Genomic DNA, 27,982 nt, shown 5'->3' with positions numbered 1-27,982 from the left:
AACAAGAGTGTTTACGAGCGAACATAATAGGTAGTCCGTTTATTTTTCATAATTTATTACTGTACATGTGGTAGTAATTTACAACGAACATAATATAATAATATTATATATTATCATAGTTTATTTACACATATAGCAATACTTACGTGTACCGAACAAACAATAAAAACCGACCTAATCCTACGATGATAATCTATAGTACAATATAATATGTATGTGTACACTGTACACGCCTATATTAAAATGTTATAATAATATATTTGTGGTACGTATGAGAAACAAAAAAAAAAGGATACCGGTTCGACTATGCCGCGTGATAATGTTTAAAGTTTCACAAATCGTAGCTAAGTCGATATTTTGACGATACAATATAACGTGGGTACAATAATATAATATATTATAGTTTAACTGCATTAAATGTTTGATATTGTGTCATTGGTTAAAAGCCAAAAATTATAATGACAATAATAAAAAAAAAAAAGAACACGATTAATGAACAATATAATATTATCTAACAATAATAATGAGTATAAAAATAGTAATATTTTGTATTAAATTGATATAATATTGCAAAATGTAATTGATGGGCATTTGCAGATCGGATATGTAGTAAAATCAAACAAAAAAACTGTTTCGATAATACCTCTGCCTGAATTGGCCAAAGAGTATGTAATAATAATAATAATAATAATAATATAAACAATAAACATAAAAACAGATTAACAAAACAACAATAATATAAAATATACATATATTTTACGAGTTTACACAAGATGCATTGACATGTATACTGCAGAGTGATTCAGGTTATTCCGTAAAAACTTCGAGAATGATTTCATGTCAGTTGAACGCAATCGAAAACCTTCTTCGTGTTTTGTGAATAATGTGGGATTCTAAAGGGTACTGACTACTGAGTGTATCTTTCTATCTTATTCAATTTCCAACTAACTTGTCATAAAATATTGCACAAGAATTGTCGTTTCTAAAACCCTTATAATATTATATCACTCAATTTTTGAAGATTTTTGACACTGGAATGACACGTGATGCCGTAAAATCTCAAAAATTGGGTTATATATTAACAAAATAGAGATTTTACTAAACGATAAGTGTGTTTGATTTGAATTGAAATAAAAATTAAATTAAATCATTATTTTAATAAAAATAACTTCCATCAGATGATTAGGCGTCCTCAAAAACCAAATACTTAAATGTTGCGTAAAATAGTGTCTTAAATTAAAAAAAAAAAAAACATCGAATGACAAATTGCCAACGAGTTTCGTAATGTATTTATTATTATAATAATTTGAAAATCGAATTAATAATAGATATACGCACTGTAACTTGTAAGCACCCTGAAAATCCAACATTTGCAATACGCCTAAAAAGATTTCTAATCCACTCACTGACGTGATAATAATATCATACTCGAAACTTGTACGGATCCACATACAATTGAAACACCCTGTATTAATATAGGTAACCTTAAGAGTCGGCTCGAAAACCAACCGATACATTTTGTATAAGGCCCGGCCGGATTTTATTACTACTTACATGACATAAATAGGTACATAACATATATCGTTAGCATACGATAACAACATTTTTAAATTACGCGGATACACAATAATAGTATGCCTTTACATACGTGTCGATCGTTCGACTATTGCGGACACGGTTCGGATCATTGCAAATGATCATTACCGTGTCGTTATAAATGTATATTATATTGATATTATGCTGTGATAACAAGAATAAGAGACGTAAAATCGTAATAGTTTACACAAGTATACCTAATATACATAATACTATCTTATAGATTTGCGGGGACGGGCGCAGAAGGGGTGTACGGGAAACATTAGCTATATTATAATATTATCATGACATCACGACGACATGACATCATCGTCATCATATGCGAGTACATCATCATCTTACATAATAATATATAAATAATTATGTGACGTGTGGCGAGTGCAGCGGGTATTCGCGGTCTTCACCGGTAACTCGGTATATTACAACAACATTGAACAGGTACCACCACGAATACTCGCGGCGGTTGCAGTCTGCATTTGGAGATTTCGACCGCGGTAAGCGGTTTCGTCACGCGTAGGTGACTTAAGTGCGTTCCGGACGACCATACTACCGCGCACACGACGTCGTTTTATGTATTGGAATACGGTAATAGTATAGCCGCCTATTGGATTCGCTTTTTGGGATCACAGCAATTGAGTACATTAAGCCGGACGAGTCGACGAAGGGAAAGTTCCGAGAATAAAAATATACTACACGTGTAGTTATTATGCGTTTTAATAAAAAAAAATAAAAATAAATTTGGATATGTACCAATAAATATTCGTTATGATGTTTAATTCAAAATAATACCTACGTTGTGGTTTATGAACATTTTTTGTAACGATAAAAATATGAGATACATTTTTTTCAAAAATATCGTTATCATATCGTGTAAAAAACAAAAAAAAATATTTCAAAACACTTTTTACGAGAGGAGCGAAAACAGCTGCTATTTTATCGTTAAAATCGGGAAAACGGACTAAACATTTCGGAAACTCGCCCTTACGCGTCGAACCCGCACACGTCGACTTGCTGCATGTGGTACGCTATTCGGTCCAACAGGCGGCGACCGCGGTACTGGTTACTGTCGTCGCGGTGTCTGGTCGGCCCGCCGAAGTCGTCTCCTCTCGACACCGTCATAATAATATTATAGTACATAATCATAATCATAATCATAATCATAATCATCATCATCATCATCATCATCATTATTATTATTATTATTATTTTGAGATCTGTCCGACGCCGTCGTCGCGCGCTGGCGGCCGTGGACGATGACGGCGGTCGCTTTTTGTATTGCGATTCGTAATATTACACACACATAGTATATATATATATATAGGAACAGGAACGGGTACGGGTCATTACGACGGCGGGTGGTGGCCGCCGATGGTCGAGTGGTGCGCGCCCAAGTGATGGAAGTACGCGGCGGCCGCGGCGGCCGAGTAGCTCTGCGTCTGGTAGTGGTGCGCGGCCGAGTAGGCGAGCGGGTGGAAGAACGGCGGGCCGCCGGTGGCCGACGATCCGGCGGGGCCGGGCGGCGGCACCGTCGGGCTGTTCACGTCCAGCCCGGGGTTCTGCTTCTTCCACTTGGTCCGCCTGTTCTGGAACCATATCTTCACCTGGGTCTCGGTGAGCGACAGCGACAGCGCCAGGTTGAGCCGCTCGCACACCGACAGGTACCGCGTCGTCTTGAACTTGTTCTCGAGCGCCACCAGCTGTTCGTACGTGAACGCCGTCCGGGCGCGCCGGGGCTTGCCGCTGCCTCCGTTTTTCGAACTGCCGCCGCCGCCGCCTCCTCCGCCGCCGCCGCCGCCGCAGTGGTCGGAAGAAGACTTGGACTTTTTCGCGCCGCCCCCGATGCCACCGCCACCACCGCCGGCGCCGGTCGACGAACTCCCGTCGCCGCTCACCTTGTCCCGGTCGTCGCTCATGTCGCTGCCGCACCCGTCGCCGCTCACGCTGATGTCCTCGTCGTCCTCGTCCATTATGTAGTTGCGCGAACATTCCTCGCCTGCGAACAACAAACAGTCGAACACGACGATTTATTATAAGAACGAATTCATGTTTGCGTGTGTGTGTGTGTGTGTGTGTGTGTGTGTGTGTGTGTGTGTGTGTGAAATAATTATTCGTAATAAAAATAAATCGTAATAAGTGTTGTGGTCGTACTACGGTATATACGACCACAGGGGACGATGGCTTGAGTAATAGAAAACGATTATTAATAATAACTATGATTAATGATATATTATATTATATTATTTATGTAACGTGTATTTTTTGTTTTATAATATTATTTTGAACAAAGCATAATGTTTTTTATCCGTACTACTATTATTGTATACAATAAGTAAATTTGGTAGATTAAACAAAGATAACAACAGCAAGAAATTGCGTGAGAAGGCCCACCAGTGTGGAAATCCTCTATTAATATATTGTTTATATTATATATACGCGACTCCTTGCGATTTTTTCACTATGAAAAAACAGCGTTGCCATTAAATTTGTTATTAATATTGCTCTCCCCGGTTTCTACGCACTTTTATTTTAATTAGGTATTCGCGAATAGAATTTAAAAGTAAAAATAACTAAAATTCGACACCTAGCTGATCAGTAACCGGTGTATTTGTTATAATATATATGTACCCATTATAATATGTATGAGTAAAAGAATATTTGAAAATAAATAATAAATATATTAAACGATTATATTTCATAATTTTTTTCTTATTATTGTAATTATTATGCAATAATAGTAATAATAGTGAGTTGCAATAGTTTAATAATATAATTAAATGTGTTGGTGTTTTTTTGAAAAAAAAAAAAATTTATAATATAGTAGTATAAACGTAAATTAATAAACTTTTAACGATTCGTAATGTCGCTGGCATGCGAAAAAACACTATTTTTGGTATCATTTTGTCAATCTCGCGATAATCGACTAGGGTGTATTATATGACTTGAGCACGTTTACGACACGAATTTACACTTTTTTTTTCGTCCCGGCGAGATGGTTTAAATGTTCAATAAGACGTATCACCAGTCTTTTGGTTTTGTTTTTTCGATACATCAGAATGACGGTGTTGTTGATAAAATACATATAAAACAGTCATGCTCTACATGGGCGGCACTGACACCTGAACCAACAAAATATTCGAATCGTCTAAAATCATCTCAAGTGCACAATTTAGCTTACAATTGAATATAATTGTGTTAATACTATAATATGTACGCATATAACTTTAATAGTTTCATAATAAAATTATATTATATTGTATTGATCTTTCATTCTCAGGCTCAAGTCATGTTTTCCTCAACAATAATATTCGAGTACAAGACAATTATTTTATATTTTTCGGTTTATTTTTCCGATAATTTAATAAGAGAAGTGACAGTTACGATAAACTGATTGAAAATCCGAATAAAATAGTTTTTCGTGATTCGTATGCAATAACAATAACAATAACAATTATATATACCAGCAGTTCATTTATAGCTGTAGGTATTAGGTAATATTGTTTACTATGTATAGCGGCCAATTATGAACAGTAATTATTTTAAATCGATAAAAATAATAACAAAATTATGTTCAAATAACTATAATAATACTACAATAGCAGCTCCGGAAAACATGAACAATATTTTAAACTGTGGTGTTATACATACAGGAATACTCGGTTTTAGTGTATCTCCATTCCACGGAAAAAATGGTTTCGGTTTGCCTCATCGCTCTGTGAATTAATTCGACTGATATTTTGTATGACCACCGGTGACGGATCGGATATTTTAGAATTTGGTATATTTATTAAACCGTGAATCAAGCTATTTATTTTTTTATTTTTCAAGTGTTCTAGAAACTGAAGAACGCGTGTAAAGACTCGGGAAACAGGGACTGCCGCGGCGTCATCGATGACGTGCCATCAACCAGCAGGGTTATATCTATATAAGTGCAGTTATAGATACTGCTGAGCGGGCAAATGCCGTACGAATGGGGATTTTATTTTTGCACTTACGATGTAGTTCGACACGAAACACCGCGTTTTCGTGGTCCGTGTACAAGTGTATCGTACAACGTTATAAACATTTTATACGCATCAAAACGGCGTGTTTGTATGAAGTCAGTCGCGTTTCCGGAGGGGTAACTTTTTGTTTTCAAAGAATCGCCTCGCAATGCGCCTACTATATTATTGTAACGTAGTTGCCGCCATCGCGTACCAACGTTATAAGGGTTGTTTTTGAATAGATCTTAAAAGAGACGCCGAAACGTTGTTCTGTCGACTGCGATGACTAATTTATTGAGTTGTCTTTTATTTTTTTTATACACACATATAAATACCTTCGCGATTCGAAACGACCGATAATGTTTACGCGTTTTCGGCGAAATTAGCTATATCGTGCGTGGCGTTTTTTTTCTTTTTTTTTTAATGATTACCGAATAAGGGAAGATATCTTGCAGTGTGAAACTGTTTTTCAGTTTCTCCGTCTGATTTTCTTTTATGCAGAAAGTCATAAAATATTCCATTAAAAATTCAAACGACTCAACTAGATTATTATTTGTATACTTACACAATCCAATTTCGTTTTCCCGGAAAACAAATGGCATTCGTTATTTGTACAAGTTAAAACGCAAACCGTACCTATCCATAGGGGTAGGTATAATAGGTAGGTACATAATAATATTTATTTTGAGAAATTAACTTTATTGTAGGGAATTGTGTTCGGTATTTTATTTCCATTTTCAGTGGTAAAAATACAAAACCGCAAGAAGTGTCGCCTGGTAAAAGCGAACGAATTATGACGATAGCGATTAAACGCCGTTCTCGCCAATGACGGCGTATCGTATTATTATACAGTATACCTAATATACGCCGTGTAAATTAGTTAAGCACAATACAATATCGTTTTATGTGTGTTTCGTTTTTTTTTCCGACCGCCCGTAATGAATAATAAATAGCTAATACCTAACCTATATAGGCACACATCGCCGCGTGTCTGACTGTTGGATATTATAATTAATTAGTTCTCATTCCGACGATTTATTTATAAGAAAATCAATCGTTTGTTTGCCGTCGTGCTCGTTCCAATTAATAGTTGTGATATTGATTTAAATACGCCGCAAAAATGTCTGATGAGATGGCGTTCGTATTAATATATCTGCGTACACAAAGGACTGTCCCGAAAATAATGATGTGAGCGTGTGACGTAACGATGGACCAATAATAATAATAATAATAATAATAATAATAGACCGTTGTTGTGATCAAATCGATGAAAACCGTTGCCGACCGAGTGCGTGTGTACGTCGGCTAAATTAATATTAATAATATTATAATATTATTGGCTCACTGCAGGACACGCGGAGGCACGAGAGATTACTTCGCGGCCAACGCGTAAAAACGGATCATAAATATTTATTGAAACGGTATAGGTACAACCATTTTAATAGGTCATGTACCCGTAAATACTTCGCGCGGTTCATTGTACACAGCTGTGATTTAATAACGACATGCAACTATATTGCACGCGCCGAACCCAAATAGTGACACGAATAAGGACAGAAAAGGACTTTGCAGTGACGGTATAATTATATCCAATATTATATTATTATAATATTATAAATGGCATAGCAGAGTTATCCTCCTTCCTTTTCATTACGCCCACTCACCGTAATGGTATTGCCCATATAAAATACAAACGATTATAATAATATATTATAATAATGACACGTCGCGGCGATACGGTCGGATGGAAACGGTCGCTAAGGTAACGTCGTCGTCGTCGTCTCACATAATAATGTATATATACTATATAGTATATACCTCAGGGTAATCGTATATACAGGGTGATTCACCAAGCGTGCAGAGTGTTAACCCTCTTTTTTTTTAATAATGCATTTTTTCAAACTCTGATTTTTATTATACTTAATAAGGATCATATTTTCATATTATTATACTTAGTTTTTTTTTATTTTGGTAAAATATTTAAAAGTTTCTCGTGTTTTTTCGCTTCAAATGAGGATCCTTTTTTCATTATAAATTGTCTAGCAGATAATTATTTTGATATTTTTTTTTTTTTTGTATTTAAATCGAAATATAAAATAATTCTGATTTTACACAAAAAATAAAATTAATATAACAATCGTATTTAGAGTATATCTAAAGCTTATTTTAGTTAATAATATTAATTAATTTAATATTGTCGTAGCCTCAATATCTTTCAAAACCTGTACTAACAGGGTCTTATATTATTTTAAGTACATAATTTACAAAATTCGTCAACTATTTATTTCATTCCAACTAATACATTTCGATAGATACATCAAAATATTCAAAAATTCATCTACTCAATAATTTACACTATGATCACAATGATCACACTACGTGGCTCTCATCATTTAAAAAAAAAAAAGTTTTTATCATTTAGATGGTAAGATGGTAAGATGGTTTATTCTGTGGTATAATCAATTTAAATATTTGATAATACGGTATTTAAATAGGTACCTATACTTAGAAAAACCAAAAATCAAAGTTTGAATAAACTCGTTATTACAAAATTAAATCACCCTGTATGTACAAGCACCCGTAGTGTCAAAGAAGTGTACATGAATATTATGCGAGTGCTCGTGAAATAGTTAAGGGATGGTGCAGAAGGGTAGTTATTGTATATTAAGACGTATTCCCGTCGTCTGGCGTCGGGTCAACAGCGCGCTCGCACACGTCGAGATTGAATTTACTCGTATATAACACCACGGCCGTCTAGTTGGCGCTGCCAACACGTCGTACTTTATTATTATTATCATCATCATCATCATCGTCGTCGTCACGCATATTATATTGTATATTGCTGTAATATTATACGGTATTTTAATATATTATATTATATATATGTGGACGGTATTTGGGCTGCCGGTATATTTGATACTTGCTGCAGCCTCGACAGGAATCTACTTTACTCGCCCAATAAGAAAATACTGTAAAGGACCTTAACTCATCTCGGAAAGATATTATTTTACCGTCCGTCCAGTGACGGCGCGTTAGGGCGTATAATATAATGTATTTATATATTATTATATAAAATATTATACATTTATAGAAACCGGAAAGTGAACACCAGGCAAATTATAATATTATTTTGAATATTTTTGTTTATTACCTACTATTATTATTATTGTTATTGTTTATATTTTATACATACATACATATAATATATATATATATACATATATACATAGGTAAACACAATTATTTACCGCTTATAATAGGGTCTGCAGCAGCCGCCACCGCCTCCATGGTAGCCATGGTAACGTTATCGTTTGTTTACACAGTCTCTATTGTTTTTCCGGAGGCTTCTGTCGCCCACCCCTTCATCGCCAGAACCACCCCCACCCCATTTTCGTGTAGATCTCCCGCCTTCTCACCCCACCGATCAGTCACTCCTGATTTGTCGGGAAACGATTCGCACGCCGTTCGAGCCACCGCCCTCGCCGAGTACTTTTCGAAAGCCTTCCGAACGGTTGTAACGATAATAATAATAATAATAATAATAATAATAACAACAACAACGGCAAAAACAACCAAATATTCCGAGCATCACTAGCGCTTAAAAACGCGTTTGACCAAAGCTCGCAATATTTTCCGCCAGACAACGGATGTCATTTTATTTGTTACGGATCAATCGACGGTTCGTTATAAACATTAAAAAAATATATCTATAACACCTGTTGTTTATAAACTATTGTATATTTATTTATTCAACTTTTAAAACGATAGTTGCGTGCAATGTAAAACTCAAAGAATTTCTAAAATTGTTGAGAGGTATTGCGTATCCTATATCCAAAGTGTATTATCGTATCTAGAAATCATTCAAAAAGTTTGTAAAATCCGACAGACAAAACTCTTTTTATCAAATCGTTTTTTTTTTTTTTGAGAGAGAGAGTAGTGGCTTAGTAAACTATATGCTAAACTATACTATACGTCAATACTTAGTATTCCTAGTTGTCATTCAATGCTCCTTGCAGTTGTAATCCGGTTTTCCCATCAGCACTTGTGACATAGATTTAATTGGTATAATATTATACTCTTATTTAAGACGTTGAATCCAAAAAACCAAGAAAATGTATAATCACTTAATGTTTACGTTTTTAAATTAAAAATATAATGTTTATTGTTAATATATTTATTTGAATAATAATGTTATTATAGAAATATTCTAAATTGTTTTTACATGTCATAATAAAATGTACTATGACAATATATATGAAAGCATATAAGTACCTAATTGGTTTTTCATTTTTTAGCTTTTAGGATATTAAAATGTAAGATAATATTTAGTGTTTCTACCGAACTACCTTGAACTAAAAATGTTCAACGTTCGAATATATTTCGTCTATAAATTAAAAATTACGTTTGATATTTTGATGGCCAATGAGCCGATAAAAGTGTATGGTTTTTATCTATCTTTTTTGGAGTCCAAAATATGTTCACAACCATTTACCATATACCCCTACTAGTGCATGTGGTAATTTTATTGTATTACCAATATAGGTGACTTTATAGTTTATGTCACTAAACGGTCGTGAGCGTATCTCCGCAGCATATTATACACATTTAGTCGATATCGGTGCGTTTTTTTACATCGATAAACGCGAATAAAAAATTAAATACCGTCGTGATTTTTAATTCCATTCTGTAGTGTGTTATCCGACTGGGTAAATAATATACGCTCAAACGCCGTTGGACTTTTCGATTTACTGTGTTCCGGGAATCTAGAAAATGATATTGTCGACGAATCCTGCAGCGAGAATAATGCAGAGACCGAAAAAAAAAATACGTCTAGAAATGTGACGTAGGTATATCGATCAATATTGTTCGGACCGCGCCCGTCAATATTTATTCAATCGATTCGTTACCTATTTATTATGTCAACTCGGGGGGTCTTGTGTGGTGTATATGTATGTTTTTTTTTTATCCCCTTACATTGTTTTCGAGTAGTTGCGTTGACTGTTACATAATTTATAACGCGCACATATACAAAATACAAATATATATATATATATTATATAAGTATACAACAATGTAAATTAAGTTAACGACGACGTCTAATCTACATAATCGGCACACGGTTATCGCGTGGCGTTAGCGTTCCGCTTGCATATACATAATAATACGTTTTGCAAAGAGAATCTGCACGTGGCGCCGACGCGACTTATTTATAATATAATATAATATAATCGTTGAGGCATGGGAGTTATAGGAGTTCTAGATTTATGTTCTCGATTTATAGCAGACAGAACTGTAAACGCATTATATAATAATTATAATGAAGAGTTAAAAAACGAAAAATTGTTGTGTATAATATTTTTGTATATTTTAGAAATTTTAGAAAAATGTTTATTCATATTTTAGTATTTTATAAATAATTATAAATATTAGTTTTTTTGTATTTTGTATTTTATGCACAATTATATTTAACATCGGTAATTTATTTTTTCAAAGGTATATGCAAAGTAGCAAATGGTCAATACTTTTAATAAAAGTTCTTTGATTTTTAACTTTGGAGGTGATTTTTAGTAACGATTTTGATATATGGATCTATTTTTAAATTTTCCAGGACATTTTTTAATGTTCAGGAAAAACAAAAAAAAAAATAAGGAAAAACAGGAACTTCACGCTAAACAAGTTTTTGACAAAATTAATTTTTTTTATTTTGTTGTAATTATTAAAAAGCGAATAATCATACATACAATGTTTACTCAAGTGTTCATATTATAAATATATTATTTTCTATACTATTAATATTGTTTTAGTATTTTTTTACTATTTAAATAATATAACAAACGCATTTAGTTTGAAAAAATTTAACCAACTTATTGTAATATTAAAAGTCAAATAGATGACTTTAATATCTATATCAAAAATGCATATTATGAAATTAAGTTAGTGATAAAGACTGACAGTCCGTCTTGGCATAGAATTATTTTTATACATAATAATATTATACTTGTCTTATCATTGTAATTAAATTTAACATATTCATTACGGTTACCTACTTTACTTATAATTATACAGCAGATCGGTATTTATTGCCGCTTTTTATTTGAGTTTCAAATAATTTGTTTTATATTATATTTAATTTTTTCGTTTTAGATATTTTATCTATTTTATCCTTTATAACTTTTCAAGCCTTAAATTATAGACCCAACACTGCGAAAACAAATGCAATTTTGACTATTTGCTAGCGATAAAATCTGTCACACTTGTGTTAATTACTGTTATTTATAATCATGATGGTTGCACCAAACTTCTAAAAACTAGTATTTATTTTTTATTCTTATACATTTATTAAATTATTTTTATAATAAATTATTGAGCATTGAATAACTAAGTATTATGATTTTCACGTATTTAATTAAAATATCATTGAGTTATGTTATAAGCACAAAAAAAAAACAATCATTTTTCATATTGAAAACATATCATAATCATGATATTATTAATTTGTGTGATATTTTATCATTTATATTGTATAAGCTAGAGGTATAAAAATCAGACATCTAGGGGACCATGTGAAAAATTCAATAAGGCCCTGCAGTATTCTTTTTGAAATATAATATATTATCTATCGCTGTAAAATGTGTAGGTATTATAATAATTTAAATATATCGTTTAAATATTATTGCGATACTCGTGTAAAACAAATAAAATACAATTAGCGATTGAATTATTATGATTCACCTTCGATTAGAGAAACACATTTACAACACACGATCGCTTCTTGACAAAATTGTTTCAACAGAATGCCAAAAACGTGAAAATAGTAATACAAGTATTAAACGCCCCACACAACGGATCGGAGAAGCATTATTAAAACCAGATCATCGATCAAAAAACGTACCTAAATTTTATATTATTGTCATTTGACTAAATCGTTCGAGCTAAGCGTTCATCGTAAATACTATTTTAAACTGACCAGGCCGCGGTTAAACCGGCGTTCCTCGAATCAACAAGGATAAATAGCTCGGAAAATATAATATACAATAATATTATACTGTCGGTTGGAGGATATATATTATAAGCATAGTCTATGAACGCGCGTGATGGAAAACTACTGCAAAAGTTAACTATTAACGAACACTTCGGCGTCCGTTATGACATTGTACTTCTGTGGTCGTATACCGTTCCGTTTGCCCTGTACAATGTAACGGTATAACTGCAGTTGTACTATATCTATATATATATACATACAGTGAAACTGTATCATATCGTAATAATCGTATTTTAGTGTTTACCGCCGAGGAAACTTTCGGGCCGTCGTCTTCGTCGCCCGACGAATATTTCCACCCTTATACGTTATTATTATTATTATTATTCGTACTTTCTGTGTGCGATCCGCCTATCTGTATATGCGTTATATTGTCCACCCTCGACCGCCTCTCGTCCCTCCCACGTGTGCGAAAACCGTTGTGAAGTTGTTCTTTACGACGGCAATTATTATTATTATCATCGTCATTATTTCATTGTACACTCATATTAATGTTGCGATTAAAACATAATATATAATTTCGCGTTAAAACTTCGGTCGCGGTAGCTATCGATCGGCGTGTTATGTGTATGCGTATATATATATATATATATAATGGTTTTGGAAATATTATTGTTTACGTTTTACCTCGTGTATACAATAATAATGTATTGTGTACAACGCGCAGTACACTGTTAACAACTTAAGCACTCGAGCCGTTTTCGTTCATATTATATTATCTGCACACAACTATTATATATACCCTGCGCCGGTATACGACTCGAACCGCTTCACGGAAACGGAAAATTAATTATTCGAGTTGTTGGGAACGAAACGAAAAAACTAACAAGCGCATTATTGCAATACACGACAAACATACTAAAAACTGTAATTTATTAAATAAATATGACAAACGAATAGTAAGCATACCAACTAAATGGACATAAATTAGAATATCTAGTTGGATATTTTTAAAATTATTATTATTTTATACACATTTTTATATAAGTTTATACAAAACTTTTAAGTGCATGAAAATATTTATCACCCATTTCTTCGACGTTATCAACGAACAGTCTTTGTGACGTTATTGTTTGAGTATTTGTTCCGTATAATGAACTAACGAAAAAAAACATAAAATTAACGAGATTTGTCTATTTATTCATGCGTATACTTGGATATTTAAAAAAATAAATACTAAAAATATAAATTTGATAAATATAATATGTTAACCTTTTAGAAAAACACTGTAAACTTTGTAAATTCTGCAGTATTATTGTATGGTGACATGACGTGTTGTAACAAGCCACGTAAAATATCCATAGCAGTCTTAACTGCAACATCTACTGCTGCGCCCCAATAAATAATATATTATAATATTAAACGTGGATCATACCCATACAAAATGCACATATTAAACACACTGCAGATGTATATGTACACAAACCATATACTTTATAATATATTATTACATAGTGATTAAAACTGAGATATTGATAATGTCTTTTTTTCACTGTTTTCTTAAAACGTATTACTCCGCTCCTTGGGTGAAAAATGTGATTAAAGTGATACTGATTGTTTTAGTGTAATTTTTATTTTGTATTTTTGGTCTAAAACTGTTTTTTACATAGTTGCCAGATAATAGCGAATTTATATCTATTAATTATATTACAGTTAACAAACAAAAAATTGTGTTTGATCGCAAAATATAATAGGATATTATATGAATGAATCGATAACAATATTTTAAATTTAGTAGTTTTTTTTTATATTATATTTAAGTAAAATATATTATGTAAAATAAAATAATATATTTAAACTTTATAATTTTTTCTTCTTACTAAATTACTAAAGTCTCTCTAACACAATTTAAACACATTTTTGTTGTGCGTTTTTCAATAATTTAATGTTATATTATTCAATTTTTTTTTTTTTTTTGTAATTATTTGTGTATTAAAATCCCTTTCCTAATTAAAATTGTATGTGTATTGTACTATGATTTTTGACGACTCAAATAATAAATATATCTAAACTATGATAGCATAGAATATTATAAAGTTATAACTAAATGCCTACATTACAAATTTATATAAATGCACCACAGTGGGACAATTATGAACGATATAATATTGTATAAATATTTTTATGTTATTAGCTGTAGGTACGTGTATTACACTGCACTCTCTTCCGTCACGAATAATAACTAATAATAATAACATAATGTTATACGACTGTGGTAAACTAAAATAACTAAACAGTGCATTTAATGTTTTTTAGCTTATTGATGTGCAGCCAATTTTACGTCCGGATAACTGCTGACGACAAATTAATGTGCTACGGTTGCTGCAGCATATATACGCACAAATTGCTCACGAGCGTTTTATTTTATTATATTCCACGTCTGAGAAGGCGGAATCGTGTTTTTAACTGTACGGAACTTTACGAAACGAAAGAAAAAAGTAAATCGTTATGTTTTGTACACTTTGCAGATCACTGCAGATTATACGCTGGGGCGTGAAAAAATCATCACAGACCAGATAGGTTTCGGATATTAAGTCACACTTCAGAAAATCTTAATTATCGGAAATCTGCAGCTTTTAAAGATTTCTATACAAGTTATTTAGCCAATAATTGTACGTTAATAATTACAAATCTATTTAAGAATAGTCGTTTTGAACGCTAATAAGTGTTTGTTTTGGTTTAAAATTTAGAATTCCACATAATATACATTATAATATAATAATATCATGTGGAATGTCTCGATACGTTTGTCCAAGTTAAGAACTTACATTTTTGTTCACATACTCATACATAATTGATAAATCATCTTTGAAAATCATTTTAATTTGGTATGTACCTTTTTTTTTTCATGTTATCGAGGACCGGAGGAAGGACTGCTGTTGGCATTACTTTCTCTAATTTTGGTATGTATCTAAGTCTAAAAATGTTAATCATAATATACACAAAGGTACTAATATTATTATAAAGGTATAACAATCATATAAAAGTGGTGTCGGGAAAAATATCGATATGAAAAAATTAGTATCGGGTGGGGAGAGACAGCGGCATTAAACTCCTACCCTCCAAAATTTCACACAACCTTTAATTGTCTATAGGTATAGTGAATTAAAAATAAAATATTAAATTCAAACATTACTTCTGATTTTTTCGTGGTTATAACTGTTATTAGTAACGAGGCCAAATCCGGTGAGACATACCCTGTATAATATTATATGTACATGTAGGACCGCCTACGTACCGTTCGCGCCGCCGCGATGATGAAGAGAGCAGCAGGACGACTGTTGGCAACGCAGGATGAGGGACAGGATTGGCGGTGCACGGCGGTGTGCGGTCTTTAAGTGCGTGGTGTAGGTGTGGGGGACGATTTTTATGGGACAATCGTATAACACGGTCCGGGGATCAGCGGGAGCTTAACTTTCAATTGTGCTTTGATAGCGCGCAAAGCTTATCTCGCAAACGAGCGAGCGCGCGCGCGTGTGCATTTTCCTCGCCCCCACTCGATATACACGCACACATGCACACAACGATTTCCGGCCCGGAACCAGAGGACAACAATTAATTTCATGCCCAGTAATTTGGATTGTATTGCACAACACGCCCCTGCACGAGCGTGTAATAGTACCTATATATATAAATACAATCCTCCCCCGCAAACCCCGATGACCACTGCGACCACACTATTTTTCTCTTTAACTGGACCGGAAGTCCGTCCACCCCCCCAACACTTTTTCGTATTATATACAGGGTGCCCTGATCTATATATATATATATATATCTATTTATATAATAATAATATTTGAGCATAATATATTAAAATGATTATGTATAAACTGCTATAAACACTACCTTTATCGTAGTTATAATTTTAATGTTTTGGAAAATGTTTTTCAAAAAATTTTGCTTTTTTATAATTTTAAATAGTGTTAGAAAATATTTTGAATCAAAATCTTTAATATGAGTAGGTAATTTTTAATAAAATAAGTATTTTCCTTTAAAAATAATCCCCTGTATATAAAATATTGGGATGAGTAAATGAGTTCAATCGCCAGGAAATTTAATGGGATTTGCAGATTGGCGGCAATTCACATTTTAAACTTTACGTAATATACAATTGTAGATATACAGAGTGTCTCACTCACATAAATTGTACTATAGTACTATTAAACTGGTTGATCGTCAAGAATTTCCACCCCAAATTTTTTATTTAATAATGCAGTTATTCAATATCTGATTTTTAAATTTTTTAAATGAACTTAAAGAAAGTATTAATAATAATTTGAAAATCTAGATTAACTTTATTTAGTTCTTTACTTAAGATTTCGAAAATTTTCAATGATTTGAGACTGGCCATGCTTAAGGGAATCACTCTGTATATTATAATAATATTAGATATTACTATAATAATTATTATAGTCCCTTTGTATTTGTATAATGGAAATGACGATAAACGCTCGTGTCGTGCAGTTACCAAAAATATCGCGGTTGGTATTTAACGATCTGTCAGCGGCGATATTCTGACTATAATATAATAGTTTATAATATCATTATTATTGTTACGTCATAATAGAGAACCGCGAGTGAAGCGTTTTGATCGTAAAATTTATGCTAAACCGAACGAGGCAAAACGTTCCGCGCGCCGGAATCTCAACTAAAACCACGGCGGGTTTTAATCTAATCATCGTACGCATGATATAATAACAATAATAATAATCATAATTTTAATGCGTGGGCGTATTGTATATAATTAATGTCAGTATTATCATTATTATCATATTATAGATTATACATTTATATTACAGCTCATAATAGTATATAATAATATAACTCAGTATATTATCAGCTAACCATAACAACAAATTTAATTATTTTCTTTGGTATTTATTTATTTTCTATAATATGATAACGATTTCCAGTAGTAGTGTAAGTCTGTGTGTGTGCGTATTGCGTAAGTATAGGTATACATAAGTAATTAGTTCTCGAATTGCGATATAATATTGAAAATATATCCAATTTTTTGAAATGACAAACTCGTTTTCCTCGTAGACAATTTGCTAAAGATATGAGGAAAAAAATTATTCCAGGTGGTGCTGCAAATTATATGTTTTTTAATTTTTGATGATTTGGACCTTGAAATAATTAAGATCGTGAACTGGGTCATGAATCGAAATAGGTTGAAAAACTTAAGATCATCAATAATAAAAATATAATATATATATATATATTTAAATTTAAAATATTTAGTGTTGTGTGGACGAACGTTAATATTGTTAATAATTTTATAATATTATAATAAATAAAAATGATTGGTATATCTTAAATCGGATGAAATTATATTTGAGCATTTTCGTCGATGACGAATAGACACGTCCACGGCTGTGGCGGCGACTGATGGTACAGCGGCGGCGGGCGTATATTTATAGTCACGGCGAGTATATTACGTTTAAAGTGATTTTATTTTCGACTACCAAGGTGAAAATAATGCACTGTTTTTTCTTTTTATTTTATTTTATGTTGGCTTAACTATGCCAACCGCTGCTGTCCGATCCAATAACCACCTTCAAGTCCAAAAATTAAATATTTTCATTCACAGGGTTTTGAAATCATGATGATGTATCAATACGTTACGTAATTATTTGAGAATAATCCGCATTATCCAATTTTAGGGTGGGTGGTGTAAAAATATTAAAAAATTTTAAATGTGATTCGAGAAAAAGAAAGTTCAAGCCGCCACTGAATACGTATATGTAATGTCAATAATAACTGGTACAACGAATTGCAGATAAAAGCTAGGAGACTATCTAGAATTTGTATGTTATAAAATATCCAATTTAATCAAAGTTTAAACTTTAAACGCTTATGTCAGAAAATGTATCATTTATTTTCGTTTAATGCAATTCCTTTGAGAACCATTTACGAGAAACAATGTATTACATTTACCATAATAGATTATAATTATTAATATTGAACATATAGGTAGTTTTTAATTAATTTTTAACAGCAAAACGGTTGGCAAATATTCGTTATTTTACCAAATGTTCGAGGGATATTACTCCCCCTACTCCACCATCTCAAAGAGTACAAAACCGCTGAAATTATTTTCATATTTTATCACTACAATTGTTATCATAAATGAAATTTTAATATTCCGTTGAATTTAAAAGTTCAAATTCCAATAGGGGAAAAGGGAATAATTAATAAATACAAATTATGAATGAATAATCATACGAATATTGAGATCAACCATTGAAGAACTCACAACACACAAATACACACGTCCTTAAATACTTTATTCGGTTATTTTTTTTATACGCTCACCGACCGCACAATATTATTATAATATATATTATAAACACGCCGGCGAGCGTGCGACCTCACCGCGTGATGTACAGATGTTTTAGAACGTTTTTTTTTTTTTTTTAGTTCACAGTTGTTGTGCGTACTATAATATTATGGACCGAAACGCTTCGCGTGTATTATAATAACGTGATATATATATATATATATATAGGTACCGCATTATTTTAACTATTATTATTCGCTCAATGAAATACGACGATGTTTTAATTAAACAATTTTATTTTTAAATACTCCCGAATATAATATAAAGGCCAAAAGTTTGATATTATATTATGATGTTTTTATCGTTCGATCGAGTTTAATTGGCTACCGTACACCTTTGCGCGCCATCATACAAAGTGTCGCGTGTATAATATTATATAGTTCGCCGCCAGTGTTTTTTTTTTTAAATATATATATATATATACATATTATAGGTATACGCGGTACGAGCGTTAAAAGACATTCCGGTGGCATTAATTACGTCCAACGCTGTCATTTCGGTTTACAAATATCCGTCTCGACGTGTTCATTAAAAACGTTGTTGAACAAATACAAGAACTGTGTATTATCATGATGATATTAAACAGAGCTCAGGCGGTTTCATTCATCGACATCAACGACGGCTACTCTGTATTATTTCGCTTTCCCGTTTCACATCTCTTCTGTTAAGTTTTATTATAATATACGAATCGTCATATGTTATTATAAAGCGTTAAAAAAAAAAAAGAACATATCCCTCTTTTAGAACTTTATTTCTATATTATAATATATTATATGTTTTTATATTGTACACGGGTTATGCGATATCACCAACACTTATAAAGTTATTATGTTTAGTATATATTATATAATACTATATATGTTGATTGTGTACAATTTATTTATATCTACATTTGTTATCAGCACTATTTATTAGTCTACCGTTTTAAGTTTTTTTTTTTATCAAATCCTTTTTACACCGCATGTTATTTATATGCGGCCTAATGAGTATTATTTTATTCCATATGCATGTATTTTTTTAAAAAAAAGGAATTAAAGTTTTTGTTTAAACATTGTGTGCAGTCAGACTATTACGATAAATTTATAATTACATAGGTATTTTATATATTTTAAACGTTTGAAGTTAGTTGAATATGTTTATCTCGTGATGGCTACGACCCCGTATAAGATTATGTATGGATCGATGGATGAACAACTTAGTCAAACTGCAAGTATTAACAAAGGAACCTTCTAACTATATAGGAGGGATGTTACGGAAACTGTTTGGACACAATCTGACCAACAATCGAAAAAATAGTCTTGGAAGTAGGAACGTTTAACCGGGAGAGCGCGGGATTATTATTAATGCCATAGTTTATATGTTATATTATCGCAGGAAATCCGATAAGAACTCTAAAGGCGTCGCATAAAGTTTTACGGAGCGGAACCCATCTCGGAGAAAGGTCGTTTCAATGGCCGGCGTGTACGCGACAATGGAAAGACAAGCATCGAACATTACTGCACACTTTATACTCTTTTAAACACAGTGGACGTGGACGAGATCGTTTAATAGCCTATATCGTCATTTAACATAATAATCTCGAATCCGCCTATCGCAATAATATTCGTGACGGTACATGTTTATAATAATATTAAGCTATGAATATCGAGTCCTTCGATCATCAAACACGTCGCACAAGAATTTTTGGCTATAGACGAATGAAAGAAATTTAAAACTGTCTATTTTAGTAATTATATAAAACTCAAAAGAATTTTTTTATGAGAGACGTCGAAGACAACCTTTTTCCACCATTATTCCTATCCATCTCCTACATACGCGCACACACACGGACAGACGGACATACTTGTGTAATCTTTACTTGTGTTATTATTACGTGTGAGCGCGTTCAATGGCATTTATATTGTATACACATGTATATAATTGCAGTGTGTACTCAAACGAGACGCGTACGCTACACGACGCATAATTAACTCGGATGTTGACGTAAACGTGTCGCTAGAGATCTTAAACTATGTGTAATTTGCGAGGACAGCGCTAGGTTCACTGACAGATTACTGGCCGACAGAAAATTTAAGCGGTCTAAGTGTATAGGCCAATAAAGCAGTAACATACGTATTTAAAATAAAATGTTTTTAGATAAAAAAAAAAAAACATAGAAAATAACAAAACATCAAATAATAAATGAATCTACATTTATATTATAAGAGCGAGTGTAATATTATGAACAACGGATCATTTAAAACAATATTAAATATAGACCATAATATAAGTATAACCGTTATCTAAAATATAAAATTAAATATTTGTGTTTTTGAATAGTGTATAATATATATATAGATTTTCTGTAATAATTGGTGCCGACATATTATTATATAATGTATATTGTTCAATAATCGATTGGAAATTAAAAATGTATTAAAAAGTTCATATAGATACAGAAGAGAACGGTCAAAACCGTGTGTAATTAAGTGAAACTAAATGTATCTTTAAATTTACTTTTCTTAGAGTTTATATAAGTAATAGCTATTATTACTTAATACTTAATACTTAACCTATATTAGCTATTATAGTAATTGTAATAATTAATGATGTAACATTTATAACGTTAGTTGCCTCTCTTTAAACAGGTTAGTTTTAAATTAAAAAGTTATGTAATATATACTACATTACACATTATATACATATCCCTAGTATTATATACTTTGCAAGTAAATATTTTTATTTTTATATATTTTCAGAGTAAAAAGTGTCTTAAACATCAAGAAATAAATTTGTTCCTAATTAATATACTTGAACGCTTTAATAATTATTATATTTACATGGTCATAATATTATATCATATCAAACACATCAAATTCCAAATGTTATTTTAATATATTTATGATTGGAGAGAACGCTGAATTTAATGTAGTCTTTGATATTGTGTTATGAATTTATGATTAAACACATTATTATTTTAATAATATTTACATACCTATCTAAACCTATATACCTATAACATTCCATATTATGTCATATTATTATATAGGTATCTAGTGTGTATTTATAGGCATATATATATATACAAATAGTATATGTACCAATTCGAGCAGTAGATACATTAACGTAATTTCAAACACTAGTTAATAATGCTAATTAATATAATGCTTCAGGAGAAAATGTATTGATTAACGGTGAATATTATAGTATTTTAATTATAAAATGATGGGAGTATATATATGTATTATAACTATTGGTACATAATATATTCACGTACAGGTGTTACTGACAGAGAGGTGCTTTTACAAAAATATACTGTTAGCAAAAATCGTAGGTAGGTATAATAATAGGTATATCTAACATAATACAATGTGTACCTATACCTATTTTTATTCAAAGCATGTAATACGCATCTATTTTATGATTAATATAACTATGTATTAAACTGTTTATTAATAATGTATTTATAGTTGCGACGGTTTTTAAACGATCCAGTTATATTATAGGTGGACCCGTTACGGCGGCGATCCGATTAAGTAATCTCGCGCGTTATATAAAATATAATATATTTATCGCATATACATGATACACATAAAATTATATGTATATGTATGACGGCTAAAGCGAGGCGAGAAAATCCGAAATCAGTCGGTAAACGCGAACAATGCGTTGCGGGGCTAAATGATGGGATTTTAAATCATCTAAATCCTCCCTCTGACGTATTTTGTACGGTATATGTGGAGGGCGACAGGGAGGGCAAAATGTTAGCCGGCGTTTAAAATCCGTCGATATAAGATGGTAAAGATTTTAAACCACTGTTATCAAAACAGTGAGGTACTTAAGGGAATTTAAATGGAAAATTAAAAACGCATTACCGCGATAATTTTATTAATCCATTTACATATATATTGTCATACATACAACCAAAGAAAGACCATAATTGGAGCTATTTATTATGAATAAAAAAACCGATAGAATTACGTTTTATTTTTCTTATATTTCAATTATTTTGTGTTTACGTTTTTAATATTTATATACACGACTGTTTCAATTGTATACCTATCAATACTATTTTGCATAGTGTATTATTAATTATTATATAGCCATGTACCTATACATATAGCTGATCGTTAAGATATATTATACCGGTTGATTTTTGAATTAACATTTAACACTTTACACTGTCAATTTTTCAACTTGTTTAACTTATATTTTCAATCCATGGTACCTACATTATTTTTTTTATAAAAATGTCAACGTATGAAAATATATATTATCAAATATTGTAGTAACAGTTTTATACATTTTAATGAAATTTTTAAATTTTGATAGTAAGGTTTATTATATTAAGACAAGTGAAACTTGTGTTTCATCTGGTCTTTTATTCTTTAAAAATGTTATCGTTACTTAAGTATTTAAAATTTTGTAAAAACACAACAATTTACCCGATAAACTGTCCGATAACAAGCAATGAATAATCACCGTTTAATGATTAACCCGCTGTACGCTTATATAGCTTTTGAAAACTTTAAGTACAAAATTGTTTACATAGAATTAATTTTATGGACATTGCGCGTGACGTATATATGTAATTTTGGTATATATTTTATAGATTTATATATAGTAAATTATAGTATTATATATCTATTTGGGTTTCAGGTGTATATATGTATAAGTATATATATATTTTTTTTAACGAAATCGCGTATCCGGTCAGACGGCTGTCGTAGTCAGATGGGGGAAAAAGCAATTCTGAAAATTACCCTACTTGACCGGAGTGCGGAATACAATCGTTTTTTCGGTTCAACTATTTCAATTAATTTTACTGGCGGATCAGATTAAAAAGTTTTTTTACGCCTGGCTCAGATAAAGAAACCATGGATTCTCCCCGCACACCCTCTGTTTATTTAAATAGATATTATAGGCGATGAGTAATATTTCACTCAGCCAAAAGTATTTAACTTCTGAGTTTTAAATTAAAGAAGTTTTGTATAAGTTTTCAACCACTTCGTTCGACACATGTCAAGTGTTTATTACAGCGTGGCAAAGAAACCTATATAATATCTGAAAGAACTTCAAATCTACGAACATAACACTATCGATATTGTTATTGTATGTAAATATTTAGATTTTATTTAGTATGAATACGCTTGTATTGTCTTAATATATTACTTCCTCGAAGTATTACAATGTATTATTTTGTAGAAATGTTGTTTAAAATTTCTCAAAAACAGCGTTTATTGACGAATTTTAGTCTGACATTACATAGTTATTATATCTTCAATTCATTTATTCAAATAAATATAATAAGTATACCTAAAACTATGATAAAATAAAAAAGAAATATTTACGTTATTTATCAAATTCTGAGTTATATCTTCGGTAGGAAGCGCAGTTGTTATTAATAATTTGTTCCGCAATATATTCATTATTAGATTACCATAATGTAATTTATCAATTATATAATTTGTTTTTGTAATTATTCACGCCATGCCATAACCATGGGTTTAATGAGACACAATATCTATTAATATCTCTGAGATTTAACTAATTAACACACATATGACATAGTAATGTAAGTAATTATTTACAACTTTATAACGTTTCCAGTGCGCAAGCGTTTTTAAGGACACAATAAATACCTTAATTATTTGTATACCTACCCATCTCTAAACTGACACAATATTTGTTTTTATTGAAAACTATAATAACCACGTAGAGACAAAACAACAGTTCTGCAGTATTATCGAAATTATTATTCATATATTATTTTATAATTTAAACAATAAGTTTAATCAAAAAATTAAAATATAAATAATCGTTTTAATGGTTATTAAATACTATTATATTATACAATTTAGATCACTTTATAAAAGTTAAAAAAAATTAACTCTTGGCCATAATTGGATTTAATGGTTGCTTAACTGTTTTTTTTATTATTTTAAATACGCTATTGATTTTTGTTGCTGTATAGGTATAATGTACCTACTTTTTTAAATAACGACGTTAAAGATTCTTTTTCAAACTCGAATAAAAGATTTGTATTAAAAGCTTTTGAAAAAAAACGTTTGTAACAAACAACTGACGTTTTGTTTACGTTTATACAGGCTTTTTTTTTTAACTTTCCACTACATTATTTTCAAGCCAACGGTTTACTGTGATGACAGGTGTATTATGCGCATTTTGTTTAAAAATATTGCACACGCAGGTAGATTTATTATTATATTCAAAATAAAAATTACTCAAAAAAAAAACTGCTCAAAATAATCACGTTTTTTGTTTTTACCCCTTCTGTTTATACCTACTATTAGGTATATATATATATATAATTTATTTTTAGTGATTATTATTTATACACACGACAAATATTATGATTTATAGGTACTGTAATTAGGTACAGCCGTACAGGTAGGCACGAACAATAAGTAAATGGTGGGTATATTATCAAATAGGAAAAATAAGTGTAATATTAAACTGCATTCATCGATAAATTAATGAGCAATTGAAATTGTTATTTATTAGTTAATTATGTAAATTCAAAACTTATAAGTTGAATTATTATGAAATTACTATTAACTATAAAATTAAACCAATGGAAACCGAACACATAAATCAAATTAAAAAAAAAAAACAAAAAAAGAATATCATTTTTTCAATAAAAAGTTTCATTAGTTTGTACAAAGTAACGGTACAAAAGTATCGATACGCATATGTATTAATTAATTTAAGTAAAATTAAACAACAGAATGTATTAATACCTTAGTTACGTTAATATAAATTAATAGTAATTATAATGTTATTATAATAATTACTTATACTTTTATGGTCAATAAAACACATAATTATTGTGATTTATATTTTAAAACTATAATTCATGTATTATAATGTGTTTAACTGTTATCATTACTCTAGTTATTTTTTAACATAAATAATTATTATATTTATTAATAATAAATTAAAGTTGTACACCTATATATATATATATATACCTATATTATTATTAGGTACATTTATTTGAATATACGAGTACAATCAGATATTTGAGATATTATAATTATGTTAGTTGGGGATAGTTTATTTAGACATGAAAGACAGTATTAGAAAACATTTATATATAGGTATGTAGCATAATATTTAAAATTAAAAAAATGCCGCTTATACTGTTTATAGTATAACGAATTCAAAAAGAAAAAGAAATAAACAAACATGTTGTTTTGTAATACTATAATTTTAAAGACTGTGTTGATAAATAACGTATATATTATACTTTTATATATTTGTAAAAATTTGTTACTCGAATTTTCCTAAATATTAAACGTTTCGTAAATATATATCTACTGTTTATCACAGTTTTGCTTGTATAACAGTAATATTATGACGTTATGATGAGTGATGATGAGTAAAAGAAGCAAAGAAACAACTAAATGCCAATAACAACTATACTCAATTTTACAGGACTTCTGTAAACACTTATTTATATAAAAAAAAATATATATATTCATAGCCAAAATTATCACTTTTTCATTTTTTTCAATTTTGAAAAATGCCGAAATACACGTTTTATTAATTGTGTCAAAGAACATCGATGCTGCAGTTTCGAGTAAATTTAGCCGTAAAAATATTATTCTCCACGAAAACTTTACCACTTTCTTCCACCCCCTTAGCGATTGATTTAAAAACTGTCATCAAAATCGGTTCTGTGGTTTTACCTAGAAAACGTATATATAGCAGACCGACATCGTCAGAGTTGCCTTTGCATAGTTTTCGCATTAATGTATTATATCGTATGGCGAAGGATATATATTATAATATATTTATACGTATGTTATGTGTATGTATGTTTACGTGTAAGTCATAGTGAAACAACACTCACCAGTGCCGGAAGGGTCGGCGACGAAGTCGACTCGCGGCCTCCACCTGGGCAGAACGGCGGCGGGCGCCATAAGTTTTCTGGTGAACTTGTTCGGGTCTAGTATGTTCTCGACGGAAAACGCGAGCCGGCCTTTGCTGTTGCCGCCGCCACCGCCGCCACCACCGCCGCCGCTGCTCGTCTCGTAATCGTTGGCCGCGGCCGTTGTGTCCATCGGGACGACGGCGGGCGCGTTTCCGGCCTGCTGCAGGCTGGCGGCTGCGTCGCTGCAGTGCAGCAGCCCGTGATGGCCGGCGCTGACTCGGCCGCCGTGCAACCGGTTGTTGGTCAGGTCCACCGGGTCCTCGTCCACGTTCAACTCGTCCACGTTCAGCTCGTCCACGTTCAGCTCGTCGTCCTCGTCGGACGTCAACCGGTCGTCCGCCGCGGCCACGGTCACCACGGTGGTGCACGTCGGCCCGGCCTGTACGGCGGCCGCTACGGTACCGGTGCAACCGAACTGCGGCGTGACGGGCTGTAGTTGCGGTTCGTTGCGGCCGGTCGACGGCTGCAACGTCAGCGCGTCCGGTTCACCGCCGCAGCTGTCGGACGCCGCGGCTTGTACGGCGGCTGGTTTCGAAAATGGACTTGCCGAATGGTGGCGTATGCCGTTAAGTCTCATCTCGTCTGCGTAACCGTTGTTGTTGTTGTTGTTGTTATTGGAGTTGTTGTTATTGTTGTTGGAGTTGTTGTTGTTTTGGAGCAGACGTTGCATCATCATCATGGTCATCATTGCGGTTCGCTTATCACTGCTATTGCAAGCCGCCGAAACGCATCACTGCATGCGGAGCAGTAATGCAGCGGAAAGCACACAAAACACGCACTGCCTATAGGTATTATGACGTGATGTTTATTGTTTTGTTTTTTCTATATGTATATTATATAATATATAATATTATATTATCGGTGCATGTGTCGCCGGGAAAAATTTTCCGAAAAAAAAAAACTCGATATGCCAACGCGCGGATAAACGGGAACACAGTATTCAGTGGCGAAACAAACTATTATAATATTATTATCTAACGTGACCACTATCGCGACGACGGCGGCGGCGACGACGATCACCACAACGACGACGACGTTCGTGGTACGGTACGGATCAACACGTGAGTAGCAATAATTGCGTCGCGCGCGCACAG

General features: G+C 32.0%; 1 protein-coding gene across 2 annotated transcripts; it reads right to left on the bottom strand.

Moving 5' to 3' along the window:
- Positions 1-10: 10 nt before the first annotated feature.
- On the bottom strand, positions 11-27,982 carry LOC132917375 (homeobox protein slou). 2 transcript variants are annotated; one of them, XR_009660272.1, is made up of 3 exons: positions 26,808-27,982; positions 1,201-3,589; positions 11-1,098 (listed from the first exon to the last, which is right to left on the bottom strand). XR_009660272.1 is itself a non-coding variant. In XM_060978093.1 (2 exons), exons 1-2 carry the CDS (start codon positions 27,574-27,576, stop codon positions 2,940-2,942), a joined length of 1,419 nt encoding a protein of 472 aa, XP_060834076.1. In that variant the 5' UTR covers positions 27,577-27,982; the 3' UTR covers positions 11-2,939. The 2 variants fall into 2 exon arrangements, 1 of the variants encoding a protein (XP_060834076.1); XM_060978093.1 differs by having other exon boundaries at positions 11-3,589.

Source organism: Rhopalosiphum padi, chromosome 1 (assembly GCF_020882245.1).
Source record: "Rhopalosiphum padi isolate XX-2018 chromosome 1, ASM2088224v1, whole genome shotgun sequence".
Taxonomy (NCBI): domain Eukaryota; kingdom Metazoa; phylum Arthropoda; class Insecta; order Hemiptera; family Aphididae; genus Rhopalosiphum; species Rhopalosiphum padi.
The sequence above is the reverse complement of the archived record's forward strand: the minus strand, read 5'-3'. Positions and strand labels throughout refer to the sequence as shown.